The 25,373-nt window shown below is 41.7% G+C and overlaps 2 protein-coding genes across 4 annotated transcripts in view; one reads left to right on the plus strand and one right to left on the minus strand.

Moving 5' to 3' along the window:
* FAM114A2 (family with sequence similarity 114 member A2) overlaps window positions 1–9,537 on the minus strand; it is a 181,221-nt gene extending 171,684 nt beyond the window's left edge. Inside the window, exon 1 of one of the 2 annotated variants that reach the window (XM_069199606.1) lies at window positions 9,301–9,537. The gene's annotated coding sequence lies outside the window, so the exon portion shown is untranslated. Of the gene's footprint in view, window positions 1–9,047; window positions 9,175–9,300 lie in introns of those variants that run through there. The other variant, XM_069199605.1, reaches the window with a different exon arrangement.
* Window positions 9,517–19,845, plus strand: MFAP3 (microfibril associated protein 3). 2 transcript variants are annotated; one of them, XM_069199607.1, is made up of 3 exons: window positions 9,517–9,687; window positions 11,711–12,159; window positions 14,494–19,845. In XM_069199607.1, exons 2-3 carry the CDS (start codon window positions 11,868–11,870, stop codon window positions 15,279–15,281), a joined length of 1,080 nt encoding a protein of 359 aa, XP_069055708.1. In that variant the 5' UTR covers window positions 9,517–9,687; window positions 11,711–11,867; the 3' UTR covers window positions 15,282–19,845. The 2 variants fall into 2 exon arrangements, with proteins under 2 accessions (XP_069055708.1, XP_069055709.1); XM_069199608.1 differs by having other exon boundaries at window positions 9,521–9,697.
* The last annotated feature ends 5,528 nt before the right edge of the window (window positions 19,846–25,373 follow it).

The raw sequence follows: 25,373 nt of genomic DNA on the forward strand, positions 1-25,373 counted from the left end.
ACCAAAACTATTAGAGGGCGAAATGACAGCAATCAATAGCAAAGGAAGAAATAGCCTCTGTTATCGAAAAACTTAAAACAGGTGAAGACCCTGGCCCAGACAGATACAATGGAAAACATTTTTAACCCTTCTCTACAAAAATTATCCCTTGTTTATTAAAACTCTATAAACACTTCCCTAACTCTGGGCAAGTCACTGGCACGCCTGCAGAGGCTATAATAACTGTTATTCCCAAGGAGGGTAAAGACACCTTGCTTCTCAAAAACTACAGACCTAGCTCCTTAGTTAATGTGGACTACAAACTGTGTGCCATGATAATCTCACCGAGACTCCATAAATACATATCTCAACTCATTCACCCCTCACAGGTTGGCAAGAACAGATTATCTAGCGACAACACATGAATACTTTGTCATGTCCTAGAAAAAACAAAACTTGCAAAGACCCCCACAGTAGTAATCACACTTGACACCGAAAAAATCATTTGATAAAGTTGATTGGAGCTACTTGGCCCTCAGAAAATTGAATCTTGGTGAATCTCTGATACGTATGATTTTGTCACTATACACAAACCGACCGCTGTGGTTAGAGCGGGGGGCACTATCTCTAGCACATTCCCCTTGGAACAAGGGAACAGAAAAGGCTGTCTCCTTACACCACCTCTCTTCCTGTTAGCATTAGAACCATTCTTATATCATTTGAGGGAAAATAAGGGACTATCAGGAGTATCGTTCTGCAATAAAACTATAAAAATAGCTGCATATGCAGATGATATTTTAGTCATTACTGAAGATGCACCCACCTCAATTACTGCCCTAATAATATTGATTCAAGAATTTGCGGATGTATCAGGGTATGCACTCAATAAGTAAAAATCTGAGGTTGAACTCCTCCATAATATAGGAAGCAAGGAAATCCTAGGTGATTCGGGTCTCATCTGGCAACCAGGCTGCATTCAATATTTAGGAATATAATTTTCAAATGAGCTCATTACCTCTTTCAAATATAATGAAGAATCCTTACTTAAAAATGTATACCACTTTTAATACATTTTTATGGCAAGCCAAGAAACCTAGAATCTCACTCAAATAATTCATGCTCCCTTTAGGACATTGGTGGTGTGGGTCTTCCTAACTTCAGGAACTACCAAACAGCATATCTATTCAAGCAAGGTACTAACTAGTCCTTGAGGAGACAGCCTATTTACCAGTCTTGGAAAGCCTAAAAAAAAACACTGGCGATATGGCTCATATGTTATTACATTGTCCCCTCCTCCAGAATTATTGGGGCAACATTTTTACATTTATCAGAACCCCACCCTAAAATTCTTGTATATCGTACTTGGTCAACTAGACTCTCAAATAAAAAACAAAGGTGATAAATCTCTGCTAAATGTAATGCTGACCCTATCTTGCAAACTGATTCTAAATAACTGTAAGGATTATAATGTAATGTCATTCCATATGTGGCGCGAAAGGCTCACATTTCTTAGAGGTGCAGATAACACCTCACTACAACTCTCTCCTTGGCCACCACAACACAGACCTATGTGGTACTCACTTGGTGCCACTTCATTTCATTTTGAACTACCATAGACCTAATTACCTTATATTTGCACTAACTACTGAACCATATGAACACTAAGCAAACTTTTGTATCCACTCGCTGATTGTACGGACTTATATGAATTAATTTAAGTGTTGACTCTTTATTCTACTGTGCAAATAAGATTGGTTAGTTATGATACCTTGTCCAATCTAAAGATGTTCATTTATTGCTCTACTCTTTTGCTTGAAATAATCACACAATACAATGTACTACTTATATAATTGGTCATATGTTCTTTATGAGTATATGATATTAATAAAATGTAATCATATGCACAGCTTTAACCCTCTTCTTTTTTGTTCCACATCTCCTTGCTTGTGCCTATGATATCAATATTACCAATGCCTCATGTTTTACAATGACAAGCACATTCTGCCTCTTGCTTATTTTTGTTCTTGCGTTGTCTTAATGTTGTTTTTTTCTGTGTATGAAGATTAATAAAGACTATTTGAAATCAAAAAAGGAATTAGTGAAAAGATTATGCTGGAGCTTGTGCAATCACTCCTTCATAAAAGTTATAAACTTTATGTGGACAATTTCAATACAGGAGTCTAGCTGTTGAGTGAGGTGGCACTGTGACTTGTAACACAATTCAAAGTCACTGCAACGGATTCCTTTAGGAGTCTGCCTGTAACAAGCTCCGACAGAGTCAACAAACTTCTGTCTAGAAAATTCTCAGCTTGGCAGAAAGTACAAGTGCTAACTACAGTTCACAATGTGATCACAATGAGATTACTTCTCAGATCACGGTTTGGGATCTATGGCAGACATTCACAAGCCCCACAGTATACATGATTACAACAAGTACATGGGCAACACGGATAACAATGAACAGATACTTAATTCAACCTTACAATGCAAGCCGCAAAACTCAGACATGGTATAAGAGGTTGGCTATCCACCTAATCCAATTAGCATCAGACAATGTGTGAGCTGTCTTGAGTCAGACTACCTCAGGAAGGCTGGTGTCCTTTCTTGACTATCAGTTGGTCATAAGTGATAGTCTTACTGCTTTAGAAGCAGTAGCCTCTAGATCGTCTGTTGTGGAGGATGCAAGGCCACAGATTCTGCACTCTGCCAACTGTATGCCTGCACCAGAAGAAAACAGTTGCCTGTAATGCTGAAACATAGTCTGCACTCGGCATGGAAAAAGGCAAGAGAATCATTATTACTGCCCCCATCTCTGCCAGGTCTGTTTTCCAACTTGCTTAGCTTTAGAGCACACACAAGTGAGGTTCTAGGAAACTGACTTAAGTGAAGCTGTCAGCTTAATAGTAAGTATGTGACTTTAAATGGCTCTGCATCGATAAAACTGCCAATGGGCATTCATTACTTGGCTAGGTTTGCAGCTTTCAAATTGTTCCATATAATTTGGAAAATCTTTGTAATAGTTCTCAAACAAAGAAGTACTATTGGCCAAGGCTGTTTTATTCTTAAATTAGATTTGAGCCACTGTGCTGATGAGCGGGGCCACAGGATCATACTCTGACATCACCCACAACTTCTTACCACACAGCAGAGGGAGCTCGAGTTAGCTGAGAGAGTGTGTTTAATGTGCATGAACGACAACTGTTCCTGAGCCCAAGCAGGTTGCCATGGTAGGAATTAGAAAAGGTTCACTTGGCCTCCCACACACCATCAGTCAGGACTCAGAGGGAGACAGAAACATGAAGATATCACCACAGATTAACCTAAGCTTCTTTCCATAAAGGTCTTGTTTAGGCAGAAGGTGGATGATCATGGTAGGAGTGACCTCTGAACCCACCAAAACATGCCTAGGTCCTACTTGTGGCCTGCTTGCTACCTTCATCTTCCAACACAATGTAGTGGGTGTTCTCTCCAGCATATTACAAGTGCATTACACTGAAAGCCCTGGCATAACAGTGGATGGGGGTATATCCTTCCTGTTTTTAATTCAATGACCACCAAACTCTAAGGTCCTTAGTCTTTCTGGAAGTGTTTGTATGAAAGTAGGAGAGTGTGACCAGTATGTTTAACCTACTTTTAAAATGTAGAAATGCTCACACTGTCTGAGTAACAGGTCACAGGTTTATACGACATCCCACAACTTACTACTACACACCGGAAGGAGTTGGATTTAGTGCAGCAAGTGAGCTAAAGGCACTTAAAAGCCAAGTCTTCCTGAGCCTAAGCAGGCTGAGGTAAGGAAGCATCAGTAAAGGCTCATGTGGCCTCCCGCAAAATATTATTCAGGATTTAGAGAGAGACAGAGACATGAAGAGATAATCAAAGTATAGCCTAAGCTTGTTTTCATAGGACTCTTGTGTAGGCAGAGGCATAAAATAGAAGTGACGCACAAATCACTGCACGCATCACTGAGCATATAGATCATACTATAAACTCACACCTCTCTAACCCCGTCTACAAGCTGATATGTAAACTCTACACACTTGTAGCACCTGTCAGTCTTTACAAATACCAGACAGCACAGAATATCCCTATTGCTAGCTGGGAGGATCCAATGAGGAAGCTTTTCATGCCATGTAGGTGAGGGTCCATCTTACTTCACATTTTTATCCCAGGATCAGAAACAAATTTCAAACGCTATTTTCTATCTGTAATATATTTAATACTTAAAATGTTACTCAACTTATCATTGTCACTATTCTCTTAAGTAAAACTATTTTTGCCTTAATTATGTGGTTTCTTAATGAGAGAGGAAAGATTTGACACACCATCAAGTGCGAAGCTACACAAAAGGGGTACCGTTTATATTGTGAGGAGTGTGAGAACACTACATGGTAGGAGTTTTGTTGATCCCCCCCACATTCTAGAAGTTTTCCTCACAGAACTTTGAGGAAAATATGAGAATTTAGCCTACATTTGATGTTTGCAGGGCATTCTTAGTGAGAAAAAAAGAGTGGGATTCACATGAGTTACACCACCCTGGACTCCCCTGGGTGCCTAGTTTTCAGAAATGTCAGGGTTTAATAATTTTTACCATGTAGTTGAACCCAGGTTCCAATACTGAAGCCAACCAGACCACCAAAATTTTGAAGGCAAGAACTTGCTTTCTCTATGTTTGTTTTTTCAGTCCTTTCCTGTTGCAGGCACTAGGCTCCGACACACAAGTGTAATAACTTTTTTCTCATAAATAGTGTGAGAACACAGAATAACAGAACGTTTGTTATTTCTCCATTTTGAGGTCCCAAATTCAAGCTAGTGTGCAAAAAGTAACAAGATTTTGCAAAATCCTCTCTAAATAATAGGTTACCCCAAATTTTACGAATAACCACTATCCCTAAGAAAAGTCTATAGGGCACAATTGAAAAATCATAGGTTCCATTCATCCATTACCTTTAACCGCATGCATTGATCCATGGTCGGAACAAAATGAAATATCATTATGAGCTGCAGCTCAGTTTTTGGATTCGAGTATCCTGTTTTTAGACACACAACAACACTGTATATTCCTGGATACAGAAGGGCCTGATGGATGGATTGGTTTGTTACTTTTGTAAATCAGCCATCGGGGTAAAAGAAATAGAGGTGAATAGGTTTTTTTCTACTTATATTCCGTATTTTGTTTTATTTCAAAAACTAGTTTCTTTAGGTAAACCATGAGTATTGTACATAAATGACCCCGTGCTGAATTTGGAATGATAACTATTTTCAGGAAATGTATAGCTTTCTGAGTTCACCCCTGGGTTTCACACCTAATTTCACCACAAACTGCAATGAGGCAGAAACTGCTAAAAAAATAAAAGAAGGAAAGAATTACCTACCACTTCGAAAAATACAAAGAAAATGTGGTATTTGTTTTCTACAACTCTGCCTATTCCTGAAAGCTGTGAAGATGGTGATCTAGGCATAGCAAGTTTTTCACTGATGCCTTTTTTTACAAGACAAATATTTTTGCAAAGCACATTTTCCTTCTTTTGGCCTTACAAATCTAAAATGTTACTATATTTTGCTTATTTTCTTGGTTCACTCCAGGGGAATTAACAAACCCTGGGTACCTTCTTTAGAATCCTCAACTTGTGGGAAAAGAAGATGCAAATTTGGTCTAGATACTGGGAAAGGTTATGAAGGCTTAAGCTCAAAGTACTCCAAACACGAAAACAAGGGCTCAGCGCTGAGTCTGGAAAAGACTCAGCAGTTAAAGGGCTAATAGACATTAAAAAGCTAAATATCCTTTTCTGATCTGGTGAGTTAGCATTCAATGGTTATTGCCTTTCAGCATAGTTTGAGTACCTGAAAAACTTGCTGATATGCCGAAACTGGTCACATCCACTCCTGCTGTACCCATGCCTGGTAATCATGGGTGCATAATCTCAAAGGTCAGCGGCTGCTGTTTTCAAAAGGGTGGCCACGCTACTTATGTTGAGTAACATAACAACACTCCACCTTATGCTGTTCTGCTCTTGGGTGGCTCTTGTATTCAACATGTTGCTCTTCTGTACGCAATGACGTGTTACACTGATGAGCAGGCTATCTTCAACGTGTGCTTGATCTTTACAGCACCTTTCCTGTACATCTGCACACTTACTCATTCCTCAATGGTGTGCCTGCACACTTCTCCGGAGACACCAAACTAGAAGCATATGATTTAGTAGTTAGGCTCACATGCTCAGCCAAATAATCTGCTTGTTGCCAGTACGCAATGTCAGTGTATAACCGGATACAACCAAAGAATGATGATCTGACACATATGGCTAATTATTAAGTCTTGGAATATCTGTATTCGTTAACAAAAGATGCGCAATTTACAAACCGACGGGTAGGAAAATGGGAGTAGAACTGGAGATGTCACCTATGTTCTAATGGGATGCAACAGTTTTCCATTTAGGAAGACATTGGTAAGAGCAGATAGTGGTCTGTGGTCAGTTGGTCGAAGCACCCTTCACAATGGCAATGGAGGCTGTCCCACAGGGACAGCTTCTCTTTTGTGAAATAGATACCATCCATTTTCAGGTGTCAGCTGCTCATCAATGGTTTATGACTGTAACAGTGGTCACAAATCATCAATACATTTATGTGCAAATTACAGATAAGAGGGGGAGGTGCTCTTTCCCATTCTATTTGTAATGCAGAGCCAAAAGCCATTTTACAAGTCAGAAAGAAATAGTCTTATTCCCAAATGATGCCCAATTGGATAAGTAGCTGCTAAGCTGCATTAGTTTTTCCTAGGACCTGTCACACAAATCAGTTAGATTATTCACTTGAGACATACATTAGGAGAAGTAAGCGGAGCTTTAAGCAGATTCTTAGCGAAATCTTTGGATCACTTATACCTTCTATAGGTGTAGCTTTAAATAATACAAAGCAGTGATTCTCAACCTTTTGAAATCTGTGGACCCCTACTTTATCATTACTGAAATTCAGGGACACCCAAATGAGTCATTACTGGAAGCCAGGGACCACAGCCTAAGCACTGCCAATGATTTGAACCGCACAACAATACACAAAACGTATAGAAACAAGCATTAATCAAACAAATACACAAATGATAACACGTTTTATTTAATTTGAAAACAAATGTCAATAAAATATATGCATTTTAATAAGACCGTTGAAGCTTTTCTAAATATAATTAAAGCCATCCACCATCCAAACTATATTCTGTTTGATGCACCTGCACTTCTACCGCAAATCAATCTGAGGATACTAATTTAATTTTTATCCTCCAATTTTAAAATTCCTTGACATTTACAGTACATTTTAAAATGTTCAATTGTACAATTAGCCACTTGATGTATATACGCAAGATTAATCTGTTAATATAATTTTCTAAGCAGTCGCGGACCCACTGAGGAGGCTTTGCGGACTCCTAGCAGATCCCAGACCACAGGTTGAGAACCACATATTAGAAAACTATCTAGTTGATCGACTTGCAACTAATACTGCAGGAGCGCTGACTGTAATTAATAAAGAACTGCTTGCTATAAGAGCCATGATTATGCAAAATCGCCTTGCTTTGGATTCACTCCTTGCAAAGGAAGGTGGAGTTTGCAAGGTCATATATGTTCAAGAATGCTGTGCACACATACCTTGCATAGTTAACTAGCTTTGCAGCTACAGCACAAACATTACAAACATAATGCATGAACTAACTGAACTTGAAGCGATAGGCACCTGGGAAGTAACAGGATAATTTTTCAGTTCTAGTGCTAGAGGAGTTATGAAGATAGGGGGGTGGCTAGGTAGGGGTGGAGGAGGAATTTTTAAGTTGCTATTAACACCTCGTTTTATCATACTAATTGGACTTGCATAAGTGTTCATCTTTTTGAAATTTTGCAAAGGAATTTCATTACAGAAGCGAATGAGGTGTGGGTACAAGAATCTGTCAGCAACAAGAAGAAGAAAGTGGAAAAGGCTTGATGTTAAGGGTGAAGAGATGCAAAGAGAGCTTTACAACACCCTGAGGGATCTAGAAGAAATAAAGCAGAAGGATCCAAAATTGATGGATGATGCACTGCAATAAAGAATTTGCGTGATGTTTAAAAATCATCAGCGGGGGATTGTGAACATTGATTTTCTGATAACAAAAAGAGCATTGCAATTTGAGCTTATGCTAACACTAGCTTGTGTCTACACTGACCTCCACCTTGCCTCAATGTCACAAAAGTCCCATGATGAGTGTTGTTGATTCTAATTCTAAATAAACTTAACTGGTTTCTTTTGTACAACAGAAAGTATTCTCGGAGAAACTACCATGTCACTGTGAATCAAGGATAGTTCTTGCTGTCCCAGATTATGTGAAGTATCAGCTCAACTGTGGAGTCATATCTGTGAGAAAGGTTGAACCTCTATTTTCCACCACAGTGGAAAAAATATTTGTATTCTATGATAAAATGTTTCTTCTAGAATGTTTCAGATTAGTTCAAGCCCTGAGAATGATATATTTCTACAAAATATATGAACCTCTTTGTCTAAAGTCCTATATAAAACAGTGTGGATTGGTTAACCATTAGGTTAGATTCCCTATACCCATTCTTAAAAGACAAATCCATGCTACATTTCATTGAGGGTTATACTGAGCTCTTTGTATTTATGACACATGCCTTGCTGCTAATTTGCTTATGGCACTTTATCTATACTTACAAATTGTCTCATAATGCATTGAATACAGCCTTTTTGTCTGTCAATCTTATGAGAATGTCCCAGCATCATTGCATCAATTTAACAATCTAGTAGTGAAGGGTCCAAATGAGGAGCGCCAAAGTCTATATCAGGCACTACACTTCTCCCGGTCCTAGATGCTGATGCATCTTATGAGAAGATAAATGAGTTAGAAATGTTTGCGTCAACAGTGACCAGTGCTGGTTTTTAAGCACAGCGCTGTACGTCAGCTCTATCGCTAATAAGCAACTTGAGCTCCCATAGCACCTAAGAGGTTGAAGAGCGCTAGAATGTGCACAAATAATGCTTTTTAGTGTGATGGTGCGGACACCAGCACTAAAATACGTTAGTCTAACCTCTGATGCGTGGTTCTTGGCAGGGCTGGGGGTCCTAAGGCGCAGTCGCCACTGCCCTGAGGAACAGCTGTTGCTACGGGTCAACCAAGTCCCCATCCCTGCCACGCTACGCAGTGAGTGCTGAAGGACAGTCAAGCACCACCCCCGAAGAGACGTGGCAAAGGAGTCACGCCCCCTCGAGAGCAAAGGGCGCGGAGCCCCTCTGCACTATGACTACATGTGAGGATCGTAGAAGGCGGCATGTCATACTCACTTTCCTCGTGGCAGCAGTATGAGTCTACACAAGTGATGCTGAAAGGCGGCAGTGTACAGTGAATAGTGCTTGAAGGGACCAGAGGATAAGACGCGCCTGTGACGCTATGTACAGCTCGGGTGGCTTCTGGTTGTATAAAGGAAACTTCTTGGTAGAGACGCAGAGCACAGGAAGCTTGTAGGAAGCGATTACAGGAAGCGACGCGTAGGTGACGCAGAACAGGCCGGGTGGCTCTCGTCCGCGGAAGTCTACACTCACTGGGCCCTTACGATCAGAAGGCGTATTTGCTGCCTCAAACCTGGACGCCGCTCGCTGTTAAAAACAGGAAGAATCAACCCATGAAGGGCCAGGAACAGGTCAACCTGCGGAAGGCAGTCTGTGCTAGAGGTACCGCTTGGTATGCTCGATTCGATGTCAGCGGCTGTAGTGATGTGCCTAGTGTTCTTTTCACCCCTGTCTGTTTTGCTTATTAGGGATAATGACCTCCCTCGACCGAGAATCGATCTTAGTGTCTAATCGAATATTCAGAATTTGAGCTCGCTCCCGATAACTCCCGATTTCTGAGAGAGGTCACCTAATACCTATGATATAACAACAAATGTTTAGCCTGTGCTCACTCCACAGCGTGAACGCCTGTGTTACTTGTGGAGTACTACAAAGAGTATGTTTTGGGGGGCGTACAGCATAGTCCGTCAGCTAGCAACTGCACTCTGATTGCATTTCAATCGAATCAAATAAAGGGAATTTTAAATACCTACGCGTGCTCAAATTAACTGTTTCGCCTGATTCTGAAAACTATCTGTGTTATCCTCACTAGGAATGCACGAGAGTTGAGGTAACAAAAGTTGCATGAAATTTCAATTGCGGATACGTATTTGAAAGCAAACGCAGGGCCAGTCCATATATATATATATATTTTTTTAAATGAATCTGGTCCCAGCATGGTGGGACAGATTAGTTGCCAGACGCACATTTCGGGAGGTTTTAGATAATATTAGGACCAAACTTTGGTTCGAACAGGTGATGAGCTGCCAGAGGTGTGGATAAAAAATGATTTGTGCTTCAAGAGAAAGCTACTGGGACGAGATAGCGTTTTTGTGTCAGCAGAGATGATGCACGTTTACTTTCAAGTTTCCCCAGTCCATGCTTGTGTACCCCACCCAGTACCAATCTTTTTCATATACATCCTGGACATTTAGTCCTGCTTGTACAACGGGATTACAATCCCCGGAATGTAGAGTTAAATTCAGATGAGCTACTTAAACATGGTCTTGGGAAACTTGAGAGCTGTATATGAATTCTTAGTAATTTCTGTATCTGTTGGATGTTTCGTTTTCCCATAATCTGATTGATCCATTTTGTCACAATGGCAACAGGAACCTTCAGAAAGAAGTATGAGGGACACAATGGCCCTCATTACAACATTGGCGGTATTGACCGCCTACCTCCACGGCGACGGCCACCAACATACCGCTGCCGTGGCTACCAGCCGTCCACGTGTTTCATGACCGCCGACGGTATACTGCCAGAATTCTGGCAGAACACCGCTGGCGGTCATGGCGGCGCTGCTGTCAGCAGCCATGCCGGCAAAACACCGCCGACCGTATCATGAGCAATGATACGACCTGGCGGTGTTTTGCCGGCAGATACCGCTGCCGCCAGCAGCGTCGTGGACCGTCTCCGGCCGGAGGACCCCCTGAAAGCAGGTAAGTTGGGTACTCCGAACGGAGAGGGGGGTGTATGTTTTGGAATGCGTGCATGCGGGTGTGAGTCATGTTGAATGCGCGCCTGAATGAGTGATTGTGAGTGTTGTGAATGCATATGTGTGACAAGGTATGTTGGTGTGTGGGTATGTGTGCGTGGTGGTGGGTATGCGTGTGTGCATGTGTATGTATGGGTGTGGGTGTGTATATGTGTGGGGGGCAGGAGAGGGAACGTGGGGGAGGACTCTGGGGAGACCCCTATCAGTGTCAGGGAAGGGATTCCCTGGCACTGATAGTGGCAGTAAGATTGGCACGAAAACCATTGCGGTAGGCCGGGTTGTAATCCAGAGGGAGGGATTGTGATGACCGCCGGGCTAGAGACCGAAGTCTCCAGCCCAGCAGCTGTTACCACCCTGGTGGTCACTGTGTTAAAGTGGCGGTTTTGGATGGCGGTAACCACCATATTCAAAATCCCATTTTTTATATATATATATATATATATATATATATATATATATATATTTTTTTTTTTCTTTTACCACCGGCCTGTTGGTGGTGTTACCGCCGCTTTAACACCGACCACCAGGGTTGTAATGAGGGCCAATGTGTTGGAACCTTTCTGTTTTATGCGTCTCATTAGGATGATTTTGTGATAGAAGTGCAAAATCTAACGGATATGCTGTATTGTTTTCTTTGCTCTCTTTTAGGTGCCAAGCGTCCAAGATGCATTGGTGATGGGATGTTCCTCTTCTGAAACCTGATGACACCATTTAACATATTCCTGCCTTAGTGAATTTTCCCCAGCGCTCCCTAGGCCCGGCCCCAAACTTCTTTCTCTGCTCCATAAAAAATTGTGTCCTCTCCATGGAGCTGTTGTGCTACATTTTCACTTTTTTGGCCTTTTCTGGTCTCTCTGCTGTCATTGCTGTGGAAGATCCCCCCACCAATGGAACGTATCTGGCCATTCCCCTCTCCGTTTCCAATCACTCAGCGTCTCGTCCCCACCTACAGCTGATGGCCGATTCCCCAACACACCATGACATAATTGCGAAGGAAGGCACAAGCACACGGATCAAGTGCAGCCTGAACACCAGTAGGCTTGAAGATATCCAGTGGTACAACTCTAAGGGTCACCTGCTGCGTGAAGCTGAAGGAGGTGAGCAATGTCATGGTGACACCATCTGTAAATCAGAGCCACCTCTTTGATGTGTGAAAAGAAGTTTGTGAACCGAATGCAGTAAAATAACGATTCTTACATGCAGTTTACATTAGAACTACCTCATCCAGTATAGGAATGCTAAAGGTACCTGATATATATTGTGATTTTCTTTAGTTAATTAGTATAAGGCTAATTTACTTGAACACAACTTCACGGTGTTAAGAAGAATACCTTGTAAAAGACTAATGGAAAAAACAAATCAAAGATATAGGGAGGACGAGGCTCAAAGTGTGCACCAAAAATGTAATTTACGTTTTTGTTAAAAAGGTGAAAGAGAAATAAAAGAAACAAAACGAAGGCTGTCTGCTACTACACAGAAAGGCCTAGAATATTTTTTTGGCCTTCTTTTGCATCCTTAAGGCAAACAAAAATCAATTGCACCACGGGGCTACTTTACTCTTCTAATTCACCCTTGTAATATTTGGGGATTTTTTTTTTAACTTTCTACAGATATTCTTGGACTGGAATTAGTAAATCCTTTTGTTCTATGCACAGAAGGATATCGCCACCAAAGGAGAAAAGGAATGAAGCGTCATCTGTGGAGGGTATTGAGAAATATTGATGAAAGATAAGGGATAATTAGGGTATGAAAGGTGACAACTGCATATAAATGCATCCATCAGACACTCACTCTGACATGGCACATAGTCCCATTTACACCCGCTTTCCCTCGACAGGGCGTCCTACCCACCCCTGATCCCTGCTCATTCAGAGATCTCACACCCTGGCACTACTGTTTTCTCACCACAATTGGTGACTTGTTTCAAAATGGCTTCTCACCATCGACCAACTCATTAGCAACTTCACCCTCCCCTAGGGCCAACACCTAAGGTTCCATGAACTGCGCCTCTCCCCGCCCAAAGGTCCATCATCCATTTCGATCCTCCTACTCATACCGTTATCCAATCCCTACTAACTATGGGCATAGGCTGCGTCCTTATAACATGGCACTACAGGCTTTAAAGGAGCACGCAGGGGCCTTACTCACATCACTCAGAGACAAGTCGGAAATGGACTTTGGGTGAATAATGCACAACGGAAAAGAGCTCTCAAATTCCCTCACAAGGTCTCGTGCAACGCCCAATTTAAGAGTGAAAAAAACACTATGCTTCATAGGGCCTATTTCATGCCACACCAGCTTTAACCGCTTCTTCCACACGGCCTGCCTCGGCAGTCCGCCATGTCAAGAGTTCTCTGACGGCTTCCAACACATGCTATGGTCTTGTCCCTACCTCTCCGTGTAATGGCAGGGAATTCACAAAATGCTATGCAGAGTAACAGAGCTCCCATACATAAGCACCTGGGAGTCTCGTGCCTTTGGCATATTCAGAAACAGCAATCAAATAGCAGTCCAGGCACGTTTCGCAAGCCTCCTGCTACTTCTAACTAAACGCACCTCAACTGGTACATGACGCCCTCTTCGACTACTTCCTCCCAACACCTCTGCGATGACGACCTACCCTCATGACCCCAGAGTTACAACCCTGCCTGTGGCCAAGCACCCCTCCCCAGACTCCAGCTAGCCAAAGGGCCCTATTGTCTACAAAAGTGTCCCTGCCTAACACAGTTTAAAATGTGTATGAAGCCAATGTCCATAACATGCTAGATGTACTTTACAGAGGCTTGTAAAGATGAGGCAGCTGGAAATCCCATGGCTTGCCAGAGTGAGAGGTATTAAAATGAGCTGCGTTCCACATTTACTATATGTTGTTCACACTTTTCCTCTCCATTTTTGCTAAAGCCCCCACCGAAATATATTGCAAAAGTTGATATCCTTCTCGCGTAACAATTAGTCCCTATGTGAAGCTCAGGGAACCCTATTTAAATCAACTTCTGAAGGTTGCATTGATTTAAGAAAGATATTTAAGCTGCTTCTGTTTGATAGTCCACATTATGCTTTGGAAAACGTGACTGCAATTCTTCATAACAAGTTTAATACATTTGAAAGGGCGTAGACAGCCTTTACAACTTATGTCTGAAGAGATATAACGGCAAAAGTGTCTGAGTTATATATGTTGATTTGATTGAAACAGAACAGTCTGTTGAAAATCCAAATTATGTTTTTATACCTTCCAGTGTTACATTATTCGATGTATGATCTGCATTTCTTTCCATGGTATCCAATTAAGTTTATTTCGTACAGTGCATGTCACCAGTCTCTGCCACCAAATAAACTATAACTTTTTAAGGGAATTGTAGTTAATCTAAAGTGAGAGAACTGCTCATATATTTGATATAAAAACGTTTTTTTTTTTTCCTTTTGGTCATTAGATGGAAAGTGGTTAATTTCAGAGGACGGAGCTCTCAACATCACCAGCATAACGTTTGCCGATCGTGGGAGATACACTTGCTTGACACAAAGTCCCAATGGCACTTCGGTGTACACAGTCACCCTCCGGGTTATCTTCACGTCTGGGGACATGGGTATTTACTACATGATTGTGTGCCTGGTCACCTTCACAATCATCATGATCTTAAACATCACTCGCCTTTGTATGATGAGCAGTCATCTCCGTAAGACAGAGAAGGCCATCAATGAGTTCTTCAGAATGGAAGGGGCTGAGAAGCTACAAAAGGCTTTTGAGATAGCTAAGCGAATTCCTATCATTACCTCAGCAAAGACCCTGGAGCTGGCGAAAGTTACACAGTTCAAAACCATGGAGTTTGCCCGCTACATCGAAGAGTTAGCTAAGAGCATTCCTCTACCCCCACTCATCCTCAACTGCAAGGCTTTTGTGGAAGAGATTTTCGAAGCTGTGCGGGTGGATGACCCCGACCAATTAAATGAGGCAATGAAGGAGAACCAAGCCATCGGTGGAGCGATATACACCATTAACCCCGAGCTAAAGCGTAGCAACTCCCCAGCTGGCGACTCAGATGATGGCTCTCTAAACCAGGACGGCCAGGAGATTGCTGTTCAGGTATCCATCCATCCTCAGTTCGAAACACAGAGCATAGATACTACTGCTTCACGTGACAGCTGCCACTCGATGCCCCCTGAGGAGGCTGTGACTCTGCTGAACTCAGCCAAAGCCACAGGGACTTGTGCTGAATCCTAATTCAAGGTTGCGAGCAGACACAGGTCGTGGATGGACAGGCTGAATGTGTTGCACAGCTGCATCATCTATTTTGCACAAAGGTCTTGATTTGTGACACCCTATGAGTCATTTGTTCCTAATACATTTGAAGAATCTACAGCCCTTGAAAAATCCTGGATTTAGTACGTGCGGTATGGAATATTGATATAAAGTTAAAGCACAGATTTCACTTCGACTTTTGTCCTGTGAATGTTTTGATGCTAACTTTAATGGACCAGGTTTTCAGTTGCAGTAATCCTCTTCAAGTAAAACACTTTGAAAAACCTCAACACAGGAAGTAGTGCTAGATCTGGGATGGGGGGGAGGGGGGGGGGGGTGTTTCTTGTCAATCTGTTTTTGAGCTGGTGTCCTCCTGTCCTATGATCTTTTGAAATTATTTCATAAACCCCATGGGTGGGAAAACTTACCTTAAACATGCTTTGGTTCCATGGGTTCTGATATTTTATTTAGAAGAGGATTCCTGTTGTTCATAGTTTTTCTGACTGTTAAAACACATCACATGCAATACTAGAGCTAGTATAATGAAAATTATTAAACCCTGTGTATAACAGAAAGAAATGGAAACATCCATGGATTTGGTGTATCTTCAATGAGTTTAGAGGGAACAATCTGTCGAGGCCCTAATATCTCACACCGAACCATGCAAAGTAGTATGAGGCAGTGAGTTAAAACTTTTCTACTTTAGAGGCAAGCCTACTAAAGAAGATGACAGAAATATTTTCAAAGGTATGTTCTGTCTTGAGAACTCGAACAAAATAGAAAGATGATGTGTCCAGGTCAAAGGAACTCTATATGTATACAAATATTAACTTATTTAAATATTGTTTTTGGACAGGTCTGACTTTGTATAGTTCACATGTTCATTCCGGCTTATCAGGTTCCCCTTTCATTTTAAAATCTTAAATTTCACTTTAAATGTCCTAGTGGCTAGTTCCCACTGTAGAGGTTATGTGCTGGCTACCCAATGGGAACTGATTGGGTGGGGGGGAGGAGATGAAAGCATATGAACCCAAGGACCATCTGCCACAGTCATCCATACACAATGATTGAAGGCAGTGGTCAGTGTAGTATTGGAAACACATTATCATAGTGACCCACCCGCACGCTCATCACCTCCCTACGTTCCCCCTTCACCACGTGGCCTCTTTGTTGTGTGCATATATATTTTCCTCAAGTCACGGAAGCCAGGGCTGTTGTTTAGCGCCAAATAAGTCAGACACACGGGGGCAGCAACGATCTAAAATCTTCTTCAGAGCCCCAGGAGGAAAAACTGCTCAGATCATGACATCCTTGTTTCCTCAACTATTGAAACCAGCAGCGGAGAATTCGAGACATACTGTTAATGTACCAAGCCATTGTACGATTCAGCAGGTCGTCATGGTTCGTTTTATTTCTCCAGGTCAGGTCAGGAACACAAACAATGGCCCAGTATTGAAAATGCAGTAACCGAGAGCCCTGTCTTTTTAGGGGAAAAAAACTCACATTGCAAGGAAAACATGCACAGTTTCACAGTTGCAGATCAGACTGAATTAGTTGTGTTTCTATTTTTCTTTTTCTATGTTTCATCACAGATGAACGTATTCTTTTTTTAATTAATGTCTCGAACCTTATGAATATTACGGTGAAATGCTGCTAGTTTTCAATTCTTAACAGCACCTAGGATAGTCCTTGTTGTACCTCTGACCTTCTCATAGAACCAGGGCAATCTCCCCACCTGTCGGTTATTGTGAACATTTACTATGTAGTAACAGAAGCCTGAATCGCTAATAAGAATTTGACACCACACAGCTCTTGGTGTGCTGCTGTGTGGACCATTTAAAAATCCAAAGTTGGTCACATTGTGGCATTTGTGAAGACGAGTGAGCAAACAACAGGCCAAGAAAGATGAGCAGAGCAGCCAGTAAAATCTAAAAGGTAACAGACGTTGGCAAATAAGAAGCAGGTAAAATGAACATATGAGTAGAATGAGGAACAGCACCAGGAACGTCAGACAAAGGATTAGGGCAGAAATAAAGCAAACAGATGACCAGGAGAACCAAGAGCAAAAACCAAAGCATGGAATTAAGAAACATAATTACAGTGAATCGAGGTGACACTGAAGAATAGAACATGGAAATAAGAAGGCAACTAGGAAAACAGAGCAACAGAGCGAGGATGAGGTAGATGATCTAGAATGAGAGGATCAGAAAGACGAAAGAGGTTACTAGAAAATGCAGGTGTAAACCAGAACTGGATAGCTGGGATTATGCAACAAGAGGTTAGTTGTAGTACCAAATTAGGAACTCTGCCTTCTAAGGTGTACCTCAACTCATAATTAGAGCTGGAGAAATTTTGGAGGGTGCCTAGACCTTTTGGTGTACATCTGTGTTTGGGCAATGTTTTTCTTCCTCCTGAATATCTATTAAAAAATATATATCCTTTCTCTCTAGTTTCTATCTAAAGTGGAGGTCGCCAGGGTTTTATCCCCCATGCAGCTTGAAAGGCATTACCTATGGTGTTTGTGAGGGACACAGATGCTTCTCAAATACAAATTCAAAGCATCGCTTGTTCTGTTTTTGCAGACTGTGACCTGTTCAAGCCCCCGATCTTTGTGATCATTATATGTTACCGTTATACATTTGTCTGTTAAATGTTATACAGACGTGTCACATCTGAAGCAGGAGATTTTTTTCTTTGAGTGTCAGTCTTTTTAATTGACGGTCCTAAGAAGAGAAGAAGGGTCTCAAACGTCTCTGAATCTAAACCTTTTTCTTTGCTGACGGGTATAAAGAAACACCAGGAAGAACAACTTTACTAAAACCTGAAGTGGGAAGAGGTAGAAACTTGGTAGCGATACTCAAAGCTTTAACAAGCTTGATCTCAAAGGTGGCTTTTAGCCTTGTCACTTGTGCCAATTAGAATAATTCCGCTAGAAACAATAAACATCCCCCAATATGAGTGCGCCGGTATCTCTTTTGTGGTGACCGAGCCCTTGTTAACTGTTTTTGAAGGGGATGTTATGTAGATAAAACAGTCAAATGTTTCGAGGCGGCTAGTTTCTTTTTCAGAATGAGTGCTGCTTCTTCTCAATATCTGGCCACCAAAAGTACACCGTTACTCTGCCCCATATCGATGTGTTTGCTTTGCATTCTCATGAATCCCACTCTAACTGCATGTTTTAAGAAACTGGTGCCGCCTGTTCCTCTCTCTGTCGACTATTATCCTCTCTGCTTCTGTCGCCCCTTCTGCTGCATCATGTTTACATTTTGTGCATCCTCACACACTTTTTTTTTTTTTTTTTAATTACTCCTCTGTGTTCATGTGGACTTTGTGCCTCACCTGCAGCTCTGAACCTAATTTCTCCCACATCTGCGGTGGCTTGAATGTGGAGGGTTGTTTGGTTACGCTCTTTGCCACTCTTGAACTACCTACTCCAGTGACTAACGCTTTGATCCACAGTTGAGAGTATTTTATCGGCAAAATCTTCTTTGTCAACACGTGCGTGGTTTTCCTTTGAGCAGACAGCTATATTTTTTGGGAGTGTGGGGGACATAATGTAGGTAATATGGTCATAAGAAGTAATTTGAACTGAATGTACTAAAACTTGGAGCTGAAATTGTTTATTTTTGTACCAGGGACGGGAGATATTTTAAAAATTTTGTTTTTGGGAATTCTTGTGGCCCTACTCTGAATGTTCTTTACTGAGCAGCATCGTGTTGGTGTAATCTGATGAAGTATGTGAATCTTCAAAGCTGTTATAATATTGTGCTTTCCTCTTAAAAGTATATGGAAGTTAAACCAGTGATGTGTTGATTCACCAGAAGGCTGATAAGGACACAATGGGACCAACCAAGGATCACAGAGGTGCTACTGGCACTTGCAGTTAATAGGCCAGTTTGTATGTTTTTCCTTTGAGCAAGTCTTATTTTACCACAAATGTAGCAAAACGGGTCGTTACGCTTTCAGGGTAAAGACGTTCTTTTTTACATATATATATATATATATTTTCAAAAATATCTCACTTGAAAACAGGAGAGTGTTGAAGGTTGTCTGTATATGATCTATATTCAAATAATCCACATTGTGAATTACTTCTATACGCCAAATAATGCTTTTAGGGTAATAGCTTTTCTAAATATGATGGGGACTTCAGGTCATTCTAATATCTACAGTGGCTCAGAAATGTCATTTTTGTTCACACGTGTGAGGATCTTTGTGATTACCTACTGTGTCCTTCTCTTACTTTCTCTTGCCTGTATTTGAGAATAAATACAATATTGCACTGCCTTTTGTGCATATGCTCCATGATAAAATGTGCAGTACGATTGTCAGTATCTGAGAAGAGCTCAAGCATGTTCATGCTGTTGTCCTGACAATCATTTCTCCATTGAACCTTCAATACTTTAATTCCATGTTCTCCCTGTTGGTTGTTCTTTCTACTGCAAACACAGAATACTGTAATTGTCTTTAGGTAGCCATTGTTTTGTTGTAATAGTTTACGCATGAGCCTGAAAATGTACAGAATAAACGTAGATGAGCAAAACAACATTGGTGCAATGTCCCCTTTTCTTTATTCTTTCAGTGAACATTGGTATTTTTATTGGTGGTTTAAATCTTTCTTAATCAGTATGCTCAGGGCTGGCTAGTGCACATGTTGGTCTTGTATCATGTGTTAAGTGGCAAGGGCCACATTTTTACTGACAGGATTAGTTGTGTGCCAAAGAGGAGAAAATTGACCATTGTAGTGACCTGCCATGTATAATGAGCAGCATAAACCTTTGACGTCTACTGAAAAGTGGATTTTCCATCAGGCAGTGGTTATGACATTTGCCCCAGTGTTTGAAGCTTCCTGAAACAATTTAGCATAACGTAACAAAGGGAGCCATGGTTTCACAATGTAATTGTAAGAAATCCCAACTAAACTATAGGATTTCTTAAACTTTTTTTTTTTTTTAGTTGACATCGCCAGCATAAACAGCAGTAAGCCTTCACTCCTCCCAGCAACTGTCGCTCCAGCAACTGCTTCACCCTACATTCCAATGCATGTCACCTAGGCAACCTTCATTGTTAACATCTCCACACATCTTCCCCCTTTAACCCATTAGGTGCGGGCGTCAACCACTGGCCGACGCCCACACTACCTCCCTGATGCGGGTCATGACCAGTGGCTTACACCAGGGAGGGGGTTAAAAAAAAATCGCACCAAGTTTCTTTTTTTTTATTTTTGTTAAACCCCCGCGAGACACGGCAGATTTTCCGTGTCTCCCCCACCCGCCCCTTTGTGATGTCACAGTGTTGTTTTCCCCATCGGAGCAGGAAGCTGCCATAAGGCCGCTTTCTGCTCGGATGGGAAAACGGCCCCAAACAGCCTTCCCGACGTTCGGGAAGGCGTGGTATGAAATGGGAGACTCTCCCCTTATGTTTGGGAAGACCCGTATGAAAAGGGAGACTCTCCCCTTTCACACAAGGCCTTCCTGAACGTGTTTCCTGGCCCTCGATCGCAGTACAGCTGGGATAGAGGGCCAGGAAACACCACTAGACACCAGGGATTTCACTTTGGGGAGGGGGGGGTCGGCCCCCAAGGAAACCAAATACTAAATATATATATATATATATATAGAGAGATAGATCTATCTACATGGATATATCTATATATATCCATCTGTAGATATACCTAGCTACATAGATATATCTATATAGAGATAGATCTATATAGATATAGATATCACTTTTATCAATGCATGTGTGGTTTCCCTGTGGGCTGCGATCGCCCCCCAGGAAAACCAGACCCACATATAAAAGTGATCTCTCTTTTATTTATTTATATATATATATATATATATATATATATATATATATATATATATATATACATACACACACACAGAAAAAAGAGAGACGCTGCACTCCCGGAGACTGCTATAGACTTGTCATTTATTCCTCTTGATTTCAAATGAGGCTAATATCCAGCACCACGACGCATTTCGACTAATCTGTCTTCTTCCTGGTGGTTTCTGCCGTCATGATTTACGAGCAGCATTCTGGTATTTATAGTCCACAAGGTTCTTTCACCTGCAAGCAATAGAGGCACTTCTCCTATCTGCTGCACGTTCGTTTCTTGCTGATTAAAGGTCATATGTATTTGAAGTTGTTTTTAGTTTTCAGGATTTCTTCACGCTCGTAATGTACATACTTATGTAAAATAACATCTTCTTATTTGATAGTAACAATATGCTTTCCGTATCACATTTCCTCCAACTCGATGTTCATGACAAACGTGCATTTCAGATCCCCGTCTTTAACAGCCTCTGTGCTTTCAGTTTAAGTAAAACCTGCAATTTAGTTCCTGCTCGCCAAGCCTCATTGAATGAACTTTAGTGAATATGCAGTCTCCGGACCCCGATTCAGGGCCACATTAGCAAAATAGGATCATGTACAAGGCAGCACCTCACCATATTGTACGATGGGATAGTGCCTTACATAAAGATAACACTAGGCGCAATAGAAGTCAGTCCCTTTATCTTCCAGTGTAAGTACACACGCAGGAGATAAGTATCTCCTTGCTAGCTCCAAAGTTAAATCCTGATTCCGGGCACTGTTGCTGTATATAAGTTTACTTCAATCATTTTGTGTGTGTGTGTGTGTATATATATATATATTTGCCACCAGTTGTCTTGCAGTTGCAGCTTGCGTCTTCAAAGCAATGCACATATTTCAACTGACGCATTTCAACTGTAGCTTTTAAGCAACTATAAAAAAAAGTCAAGTAAATCTTGTGATAATGTTTCTGATACAAAAGGATCAGACTTTTGCCTAGTGGCAGTTTTAGTGTCATAAAGAACCACAGAAGGTTTATATGCCTGCAATCTGTATTTTATGCAAGTAGCGGAGTACATTAGTAAAGTCAGACATTACCTGCGTTATAATACAAATAAAATGTATGTGCGGGTGGGGGACGGCTATGGAGAGATGAAGGGCACTTTTGCTGGGTGGTAATGAGGGAATCCGAGGAGGAGGAGGAGGAGGACATGGGAGTTGGAGCACCAATAATGATTGTTGGACTGGGCGCAGGAGATGCTAAAGACTGTGACGAATGGTATGTGACAAGGTGTTTTTGAGTGTCTTGACAGAACATGATGATTGAGTGAAGAAGCGCAGGTAAGGTGGCCTCTACTTTTGCAGTTATCACACACACACACACACACCAGCAATTTTGTGACTGTCTACATAGGCTAGTGTTTTAGAGCAACAGTTTAGCCAATAACAGAGATGGCATCTTGATGGATGACTGCTGCTGACGCCGTCACTCGGGTTATAGAGGACAGGGCTGACATAGGATCAGAGACTGAGACAGCATCTGAGGGATAGGACAATGGTGCAGACTCTGGGAGTGATTTTTCAGGCGGAGGAGTCCTATTGGATAACTCCTCTTCCAGTAAATTATGAGGGAGGTGATGTGGACAGTCCTGCTGTCCCTTCGCAAGCACAGTCTGGGTTGGGCTAACTCACTATTGCCCCGTTGCACAGAGAGCAGGTGAATGCGGCGTCAAGCACAGAGAGAGAGTGCTCTCTTGGGAGCTCCCCAATTTACTTCAGCCCCAAATTCCCTTGCCCAAATTGTATTGTGGAGACAGCAAAATTATCTATCACAAAACAAACTGGTTTTTGTAAGGCAGGCACCTGTGTTTTTGGTCCTGGGTTCGGCGGCCCTATAGGGAAACATACTAAACCCAAACATTTCTGGAAACTAGACATCTGAGGGGAGTCCACAGAGGTGTGACTTGTGTGGATTCCCCATAGTTTTCTTACCCAGAATACCTGCAAAGCTGAAATGTTGAATAAAAACTCTATTTTTCTTGCATTTGTGTCACACAAACTACAGGAATATGCTGGGATCCACAAAATTCCTACCACCCAGTGATTCCTCACCTGTCCTGATAAAAACACTACCCCACTTGAGTGCCTATACCTAGTGCCTGCGTCAGGAATGGATCACCCTAGGGTCAACAGTTGCCTCATGTAAGGACCAACATTGACCGTTGTCTGATCTATTCCTGTCGCTGGCACTAGGCCTACCCATACAAGTGAGGTACCATTTTTATCAGGAGACTTGGGGGAATGCTGGGTGGAAGGAAATGTGTGGCTCCTCCCAGATTCCAGAACTTTCTATCACAGAAATGTGAGGAAAAAGTGGTTTTTTTGGGCCACATTTTGAGGTTTGCAAAGGATTCTGGGTAACAGAACTTAGTGAGAGCCCCACAAGTCAGCCCATCCTGGATTCCCCTAGGTGTCTAGTTTTCAAAAATGCGCAGGTTTGGTAGGTTTCCCTAGGTGCCGGCTGAGCTAGAGGCCAAAATCCACAGCTAGGCACCTTGCAAAAAACAGCTCTGTTTTCTTTAGCAAAATGTGATGCGTCCACATTGTGTTTTGTGGCATTTCCTGTCCCAGGCACTAGGCCTACCCACACAACTGAGTTACCATTTTTATCAGGAGACTTGGGGGAATGCTGGGTGGAAGGAAATTTGTGGCTCCTCTCAGATTTCAGAACTTTCTGTCACCGAAATTTGAGGGATTTTTATTTTATTTTATTTTTTTAGGTCAAATTTTGAGGTTTGCAAAGGATTCTGGGTAACAGAACCCAGTGAGAGCCCCACAAGTCAGCCAATCCTGGATTCCCCTAGGTGTCTAGTTTTAAAAAATGCACAGGTTTGGTAGGTTTCACAAGGTGCCGGCTGAGCTAGAGGCCAAAATCTACAGCTAGGCACTTTGCAAAAAACACGTCAGATTACAATGTAAAAATGTGATGTGTCCATGTTGCCTTTCCTGTCGCGTGCATTCGGCCTATCCACGCAAGTGAGGTACCATTTTTATCGGGAGACTTGGGGGAGCACAGAATAGCACAAGAAGTGTTATTACCCCTTGTCTTTCTCTACATTTTTTCCTTCCAAATGTAAGACAGTGTGTAGAAAAGACGTCTATTTGATAAATGGCCTGTAATTCACATGCTAGTATGGGCACCCCGGAATTCAGAAATGTGCAAATAACCACCGCTTCTCAACACCTTATTTTATGCCCCTTTTGGAAATACAAAGGTTTTCTTGATACCTATTTTTCACTCTTTATACTTCAGCAAATGAATTGCTGTATACCCGGTATAGAATGAAAACCCATTGCAAGGTGCAGCTCATTTATTGGCTCTGGGTACCTAGGATTCTTGATGAACCTACAAGCCCTATATATCCCTGCAACCAGAAGAGTCCAGCACACGTAACAGTATATTACTTTAAAAAATCTGACATTGCAGGAAAATGTTAGAGTAAAACGTGGAGAAAAATTGCTGTTTTTTTCAGCTCAATTTCAATATTTTTTTTATTTCAGCTGTTATTTTCTGTAGGGAAACCTTGTAAGATCTACACAAATGATCCCTTGCTGAATTCAGAATTTTGTCTACTTTTCGGAAATGCTTCGCTTTCCGGGATCCAGTATTGGTTTCACACCCATTCCTGTCACTAACCGGAAGGAGGCTGAAAGCACCAAAAATAGTCAAAATGAAGTATGTTCCAGTAAAATGCAAAAATTGTGTTGAAAAATTAGTTTTTCTGATTCGAGTCTGCCTGTTCCTGAAAGCTGTGAAGATGGTGATTTTAGCACTGCAAACCCTTTGTTGGTGTCATTTTCAGGGGAAAAACCACAAGCCTTCTTCGGCAGCCCTTTTTTCAATTTTTTTGAAAAAAACGAACTTTTAGCTGTATTTTGGCTAATTTCTTGGGCTCCTCCAGGGGAACCCACAAACTCTGGGTACCTTTAGAATCCCTAGGGTGTTGGAAAAAAAGGATGCAAATTTGGTGTGGATAGCTTATGTGGACAAAAAGTTATGAAGGCCTAAGCGTGAACTACCCCAAATAGCCATAAAAAGGGCTCCGCACTGGGGCGGGAGCCCAGCAGCTAAGCGGTTAATAATTACAAACAAATATTGAGAACATGCATAGGTAGAATTTAACCACACGTTAAGACTTTAACCAACAATGTACACTATTACAAAAATAAATTTGATAGATAGAATAAACATGTCAA

This window comes from Pleurodeles waltl, chromosome 7 (genome assembly GCF_031143425.1).
Source record: "Pleurodeles waltl isolate 20211129_DDA chromosome 7, aPleWal1.hap1.20221129, whole genome shotgun sequence".
Lineage (NCBI taxonomy): Eukaryota > Metazoa > Chordata > Amphibia > Caudata > Salamandridae > Pleurodeles > Pleurodeles waltl.